The following is a 7,835-nucleotide window of genomic DNA, read 5'->3' as shown; positions in this document are numbered from 1 at the left end:
GTTCTTTTTAATGGCATATTCAGTGTTCACTTTCGACACCGTGAGTCCATGACTCCACAATCCAAGCACCTTTAAATGTTTTCTAACCAAAGATTGAAAAAATCCGTGTACAACCACAGTACCGTAGAGCGGATCCACTTGATAGCAATTTCGCACCAAAATGCCAACAAATGAAAATCAGTAGACGGCTACTTGCTCCTACCTGAGGCTAACCCCTCTGAGCTAGATTGAACTGCTAGATTGGCCAAAAAGTGTTGCAAATCAGGAAAAAAGTGTGGGAAAATTTTTTACACTGCTAGTTGATAGTTCTCTCTCCTAACAACTGCTCGCAGTTCAACTATCAGCGAGATTGAAATGTTGAACCGTTCAGCGCTCAAAAAGTAGTCTAAACGCTGAACCATTCAGCACTGGGAGAAAATTTTCTGATCTAACGGCTGAGATTTAAAGCACTGAACCGTTCAGCACTGAGCGCCAAACGGTTCGACATTATATGGTGGTCCCGCTGCTCTAGCTGCTAGATTAACCATCCCATAGGACTTAGGAGGTTACCCATGTTGACGTGGATGGTCAATCTAGCAGCTAGATATCTAACCCATAGGACTAAGCCTAATGTATATATGGCGACATGCGGACATAATAATTTTTCTAACCATTTATCTTCTTGTGGTTAGTTTGCTTTTGCTCCTACTGATATTCCGCTCAGGGATAACTAGCACTGGAGTCTGGAACGTGCACGAGCGAGGTGCACTGCCCACAATTCCGACTCCCATTCTCAGCCACAAATGACCCAATCCTAAAAGGATAAACCTCCAAAAAAAACTTCAATTCTCAGTTTAAAACTGAAAAATCAAGAAACATCAAACTTTTCGACCAATTTTCTCTAAAATTCATCACCCTCGATCGCAAAATGCTTCTTCACAGTATCACCACTTTCACATCCACCCGTTTCCCCTCATCAAAGACAGCATTCAAATCCCAAAATTTTATCAAAAGAAACACTAGAATTTCAGCTCAAACTCTAACCAACGAGAACAATTTCTCAATCTCAGATCAAGCACTTGAGTCTCGAGGATTCAATCTACATCGTACATTCGAAGAACTCGATCTTGATCAACTAAACACAGTGTTTGTTGCAGTTGGATTTCCAAAACGAGATACAAACAAGATTCGAATAGCATTAGAACATACAGATTCACTGTTATGGATTGAAGATACGAGATACAGAAAGCCCGTTGCATTTGCAAGAGCAACAGGAGATGGTGTATTTAATGCTATAATATGGGATGTTGTTGTTGATCCTTCTTATCAAGGGATTGGATTAGGAAAAGCTGTAATGGAAAGATTACTTGAGGAGTTGTTACAGAAAGGGATTAGTAATATTGCTTTGTATTCAGAGCCTAGGGTGTTAGGATTTTATAAACCGTTAGGGTTTACTGCTGATCCTGATGGGATTAGAGGTATGGTTTATTCAAGGAGACAGAAGAAGAGATAGTAGTATACTTGTGAATGAAAAAGAAATATTTTGTTCTTCATTTTCTTTGGTTTTGTGACACATAATTTGTAAATTATGAGATAATTGTTGATGTCTGTGACTCTGTATAGTGCATCATGTGTAATGCAAATCATAATTTGATTGCAGTGATTACCCAAAAAGCAACTGCAAAATGGATGCAACAATTTTTCGGATTTTTTTTTTTAATAAGCAAAGGCCTTCAAGAAGGCTAATGGTCCTCCTCAACTGTTGGAAGGATCCAAACAGGGGGTGTAGACCAGTACATGGTAGAATTGTTTGTTTTGCCCACTAATCAAGCTCATGAGCTACAGAATTACAATAACGAGGATGGAAACTAAAGATACAAGCAGATAACTTGGAAGAAAAAAATAGAATGTCTTTAAAGATAGCATCCGTTCGCGAGTCCCCATCAAAATTCCCAGCTGAAAATTGATCGATGAGAGATTTCGCGTCACTTTCTATGATGAGGTGAGTTAAGTGTTGTTCCACGGCTTTCTTCAGGACTGCCCAGATGGCACTTGCTTCAGCTTCTTCAGCGGAACGAACATCAAAGACTAAGGAAGCACAAAAGGTTGCTTTTCTTGAGAAGTCTCGCATCACATACCCTGCACCATTTGCTCCAGAGATATCATCAAATGCACCATCAATATCACATTTAATCCAACCAAAAGAGGGGGGCGTCCATTTATCACAAATACTAGGATTTCTGTTTTTTCTAGTGAGGAGCATAGCTCTAGCTCTGGCTAGGACAGCAGTGAAGTTTTCCTTAATGTTCTGGAAGATGAAATTGTTTCTACTGGTCCAAAGAGACCATAAGATAGCCACAAAGAGACATTGATCATCCTCAGAGAGTTTAGATCGAGGGTCAATTAACCAGAAAAGAAGCCAGTCAATAAAAGAATTGTTCTGAAAAAATTGAGTGTGTATGTTGAAATCAGAGATGAACCAGACTCTACTAGCAAAGGGACAAGTGACCAAAGCATGCATAATAGTTTCTTGAGGATCAAAACACCTAGGGAAATCACACTATGCATAGGCATTCTAGTGTGAAGAATAGTTCTAGAGGGCAAAGCATTTCTAGCTGCTCTCTATAAAAAGACCTGAATTCTGTAAGGTACTCTTACTTTCCAAATACACTTTCAAAGGTTTTTACAAGGGGAAGACCTAAGGCCTCTGAGCCCCAAGTAGGCATAGTTAAAGGAAAATTTGTCATTCTTTGAAAGATCCCAAGCTCTCCTATCAAGAGCGCAAAGCTGGCTTAAGGGAATGGTGATAATCTTATGGACAGGAGCATTATCAAAATGGGTGTTAAGTCTAGACACATCCCAACTTCTAGTTTGGGAATCAATAAAATAAGCAACTTTGATACTAGGATCAGGAGGAACAAGAGGGTTGGCAGAACCCGGAGAAGGAATCCATTTGTCACACCATGGGTCAATGAATTGACCATCCCCAAAAATCCAGGAAATGAAAGGTTTTATAAGTTCCTTTATGGCATGCAGACACTTCCAAGTCCAAGAGCACTTGGCAGTACACTTGAAATTCAAGAAATCAGTTCTAGGAAAGTATTTAGCCTTAAGAATATTGGCAAGTAAACAATTAGGATTTTCTAAGATTCTCCAGGCATTCCTAGCAAGCATTGCTAGGTTGTTTAATTCAGCCTTTCTGAACCCCAATCCTCCTTCAGCTTTGGGGGAGCATAAAATATCCCACCATAGGAGGTGCAGCTTTCTATCCTTGGGATCTAAAGTTTCACCCCACCAGAATTTGCAGAGGTGAGAATCCATTTGTTTACAGAGATGTTTAGGAATAAGAAAAGCTCACATTTGAAAAAGAGGAATAGCTTGGCCAATGTACTTGATTAGAGTAGTTCTAGCAGCTTGAGATAAGAGCTTATGAAGCCAGATAGAAATCCTAGCATCGATGGCTTGGAGGATAGCCACATGGGTCTGGATTTTAGAAGCTTGGAAAACAGTGGGAGTGTCAAGATATTTTTCTCCTAAATCCCTACTTTGGATATCTAGAATATTAGCCAAAAGAGCTTTCCTGTGTTCAGGGATCTTCCTGCTAAACAAAATACCACATTTTTCAAAATTGATTTCTTGCCCAGAGGCTAGACAATACTTTTGAAGATAGTCTTTTATGACTTGAAAGTTTTTTGAAGTAGCTTTAGAAAACAAGAGAGAATCATCAGCAAACAAAAGGTGAGTCATTTCAGGGGCCTCTTTACAAACTTTAATGCCTTCTAAAATCCCATTCTTCTAGAGGCTATCAATGTAAGAAGATAGGGCTTAAGAACAAATGATGTAAAGATAAGGAGAAAGTGGGTCTCCCTGTCTTAGCCCTTTTTCAGGTTGGAAAAAGCCAGTAGGACTACCATTAAGAAGGACAGAATAAGACACAGTAGAAACACACTGATTTATTAGTTTAACCCAGTGGTTAGACAAACCCATTTTAGTTAAAACTTTTTCAAGAAAGTCTCATTCAAGATTTTCATAAGCTTTAGACATATCAAGTTTAATGGCAGCTATGCCCTCAACTTTATCATTATGATTGACAACATATATGGCCTCATTAGCTAGTAAGATATTATCAGAAATGCTCCTCTTAGGAATAAAAACACTTTGATTTTGAGAAATTATGTTGTTCATGAAAGGTTTTAGTCTATTAGTCAAGGTTTTTGAAAGAATTTTGTAAATAAAATTACAAAGACCTATTGGCCTATATTGAGTAACCAATTCAGCAAGAGGGACTTTGGGTACGAGAGCTATATTGGTATGATTAAAGACGTTTGCAATGTTACCTGTTCTGAAGCAGGTTTGTGTCATATCAATGACAACATCTCCCACAATATCCTAATGCTTTTGATAAAAAAGACCTGTAAAGCCATCAGGGCCAGGAGCCTTTTTTTCCCCCATTTGGAAGACATCATTCTTAATTTCCTTTGGAGTTAGAGGCATATTTAAGGATGTGTTGTCCTCCTCAGAAAATTTGACAGGAAGATCAGCCAGAATTTCATCTTGAAATTGTTGAGGATGGGAGGAATAGAGATTTTTAAAATAATCTATGAAAGAGTCTCCAATATTATGTCTATCAGTTAGAATAGTATTCAATGAGTTCTTTATCCGGCTAATGACATTTCTTTTTCTTCTAAGAGAGTTACTCTATGAAAATATGGTGAATTTCTGTCACCTTCCAAGAGCCAGACTTCTCTAGATTTGTGCTTCCAATATAATTCCTCCAAATTATACAGATACTCCATCCTAGCTTTTAGTCTAGAAGTATTACTAGTATCAGTAGGATTAGAAAGTTGAAGATCAGCTAATTCTTTCCTAATAGCAGATATGTTAGTTTGGATATTACCAAAAGAAGACTTATTCCAGTCTCTAAGGCCTTTCTTAGTACTTAAAAGTTTAGCTTTAAGCTTGTAAGCAGGGGAACCTACCACATTAATAGACCAAGAGTTAGCAATAATGTCTCTACAAGTAGGATCCTCTATCCACATGGCCATAAAATGAAAAGGTATAGGCATACAAATATCCTCATAATTAAATCCTATATGCATTGGGCAATGATCAGAAGAGTCCCTAGGGAGGTTGTTGATACAAAGTTTAGGAAAAAGATCCTCAGCAGTTTGGTTAATAAGACATCTATCTAATCTTTCAAAGATTAAATCAGGACCTTGTTGCATATTGGACCAAGTAAACCTGGGTCCAGAAAAACCAGGATCATGCAGATTGAAAACAGAACAAAAATTTCTAAGATTTTCAAAATCATGATCATCAACTTCTAGACCACCATTTTTATCTTCAGTTCCTAGAAGAGCATTAAAATCTCCTATAAAGAAGACAAGTTCATCTAAAGGGGCATTAGTATGTTGACATTGTTGTTCCCAAAAGGCTTGTCTTAGACTACTATTGGGTTCACCATACATAAAATGAATATGACAGGTCTTAGAATGAATGATATCTGTAGAAGTAACATATATGCCCCTCATACTGGATGAAACGATGTTGAGGTGAACTTCCTTCTTCCAAGCAAGAGCAAGACCACCACTTCTACCGACACAAGGGATGTTAAAAGTACAAGGAAATCCCACATTTCTTAACTTTTTAGCTGCCATGTCTTTGTTCATTTTGGTCTCAGAGAGGAAAATGATGTCAGGGTTGACATTCTTACATAGTAAGCTAAGCTCCTTATTAGCAGATTTTTTACCAAAACCTCGAAGATTCCAAGCAATCAGATTGATATTATTGACAGGGAAATGATTTATGGCATTATGAGTAGTATCAATTAAAGGGGTTGGATGAGGATGGTTTACCTGAGTGGTAGAGTCAGATCCAACACCAAGAGAGGCACTGGTATCGTCACCACTTTGAGAAGAAAATTGGGAGGAATCGAGACTAGAACTAGCAGCATTGAGAAGAGAATTATTGCGGACACCATTGTTGCTTGGGGAATTGTCAGCAGGTATATTGTAGCTCCCAAAATAGTTAAAGACTGGTTGGGTGTTGAGGGAACATGTAGAGAGATCAATGGCTGATAAATCCCCCAATTTGGTAACTGGAGGACACGGTTGAGCATATTCAGGCTCAGTAGAGATTTGTTCTTCAGGGATAACCACTATACTAGCCACACTAGAATTAGCTCTGGTACGTTTTCTTAAATCAGTCGTGGGATTAATTTTCCTTTTGAGATTTGCTAGAGCGTCTTATTCAGCTGAGTTAATTGTTCGTCTAGTGATGATTGGACTGGTATTTGGGATAGCATCAGTTTTGAATCTTCTTGATGAGTTTGTAGCATAAATCGGACCACTAGGGGTTGACTCGGAACCAGAAATGGAGGCAGCCACAGTGACATTTTGAGTGGTAACTTGCTTGAGAACAATTAGCAGGCCATTCTCCAACTGGGTCAAATGTTTCTGAACATGACCAACATCAAAGATCTTCATGGTAGTGAATCTGTTTATAAAGGGATCCATCTGAAAAGTGTTTGATAAGCTCTTTTGAATAGTATTTTCCATTCTTTGATCAATCGCTTCTGCTTTTACTTTGTTGCACACTTCAATCGTTGTTGAATCAATTTGTGTGTCTGGAATTATCTCAGATTGTTGCATAATAGTATCAGTGATGGCAGCAAAGGAAAAGTCTACTTGCTTGATTGTAGAAGGCATCATTAGCTTTGAAACAGCCGGGAGAGTATACTTACTGCAAGAAGCATCAAGTTCTTTGATCTTTTTCTTCTTTAATTTCCAAGCAGGGCAGTTTTGGTCTTTATGATCAAGGATGCGACAGGAAGTACAAAAATATCTTGGAACTATGATGTGTCTACATTCAATCAAGAAAGGTTCACTTCTACCACTTGTGAAGAGAGGAATGCCTGTTGATAGGGCTTTCTGTACTGGGATTCTAATGCACACTTTGACGTTCTTCTTAAGAGGATGTTTACCAAAAGGATTTTGAGCTTCAATTAGTTCCCCCATACTAAGAGTGAGTTTTTGTAGATCCTCAAATTCTGTGCGTTCATTTGGGATGTTGCATAAGATGAACCACATGATTTCTTCGCCAAACATGAGTTGATGGTTTGCATGCCATCCTTCAACAAGTACCACTTTTAACACCATTAGATAACCACAGGCAAACCAAGGTTTTTGAGAATTGATTCTGTTAAAGTCCTCTTTGGATAAGTAACAGATAAGAACTTTGTTTCGCTGACCGTTGAAGGTAGTTATAGTTGGTTGTTGAGCTAAGGGCCGGTTATTGCAGATATAAAACCTGATTGAGGAGGTTGGGATCAAAGTTTCACAACAAACATATCCCGCCATACACCATTTCCAATTGCTATCAGCTTCAGCTAGAACAACTTTTTTGTCGATGAAAACTGGTTTGGCAAGTGAAGATGGTAGGGTTAATTTCTCAGTCATTTGAGTAGAAAGGGTTTGAATCTCTTGGTTCAATTTCTGAGTGTTCTCTGAAGAGTGTGGGAATTCCATCATGTAAGAGAATTGGATATATATGAATATGGATTGATGGAGATCAGTTTTTCAAGTAACTAATATAAAATACAGTTGTAGAGAAAAGAATCTCTTGTTGGTACTTTTTTGATATTGGTTACAGACAATATGAATGAAGGAGAGACATGGGGTTTGTTTGTATATGAATTTGAACCTTAAAAAAGGAATGAGAAAATTGTTGACTATGGACTGAAAAATTTTCAGGAGAAATTTGATGTAATGTAGTTGTTGTTGTACTGCAAGACTTGCTTTGGGGAAGAGAGTTAACATATGGAATGTCACTTTCATATCCTTCCTTTATGGGCATTA

At 38.1% G+C, this 7,835-nt stretch overlaps 2 protein-coding genes across 2 annotated transcripts; one reads left to right on the top strand and one right to left on the bottom strand.

The window, feature by feature from the left end:
* Positions 1 to 774: 774 nt before the first annotated feature.
* LOC113277521 (serotonin N-acetyltransferase 2, chloroplastic-like) lies at positions 775 to 1,677 on the top strand. Its single transcript, XM_026526595.1, has one exon. The coding sequence runs from the start codon at positions 908 to 910 to the stop codon at positions 1,490 to 1,492; it is 585 nt and encodes a 194-aa protein (XP_026382380.1). The 5' UTR covers positions 775 to 907; the 3' UTR covers positions 1,493 to 1,677.
* A 124-nt stretch (positions 1,678 to 1,801) lies between these two features.
* Positions 1,802 to 2,500, bottom strand: LOC113279178. The gene has a single exon (XM_026527883.1). It carries the CDS (start codon positions 2,498 to 2,500, stop codon positions 1,802 to 1,804), a length of 699 nt encoding a protein of 232 aa, XP_026383668.1.
* Positions 2,501 to 7,835: the final 5,335 nt, after the last annotated feature.

Source organism: Papaver somniferum, chromosome 5 (genome assembly GCF_003573695.1).
Source record: "Papaver somniferum cultivar HN1 chromosome 5, ASM357369v1, whole genome shotgun sequence".
Lineage (NCBI taxonomy): Eukaryota > Viridiplantae > Streptophyta > Magnoliopsida > Ranunculales > Papaveraceae > Papaver > Papaver somniferum.
The sequence above is the reverse complement of the archived record's forward strand: the minus strand, read 5'-3'. Positions and strand labels throughout refer to the sequence as shown.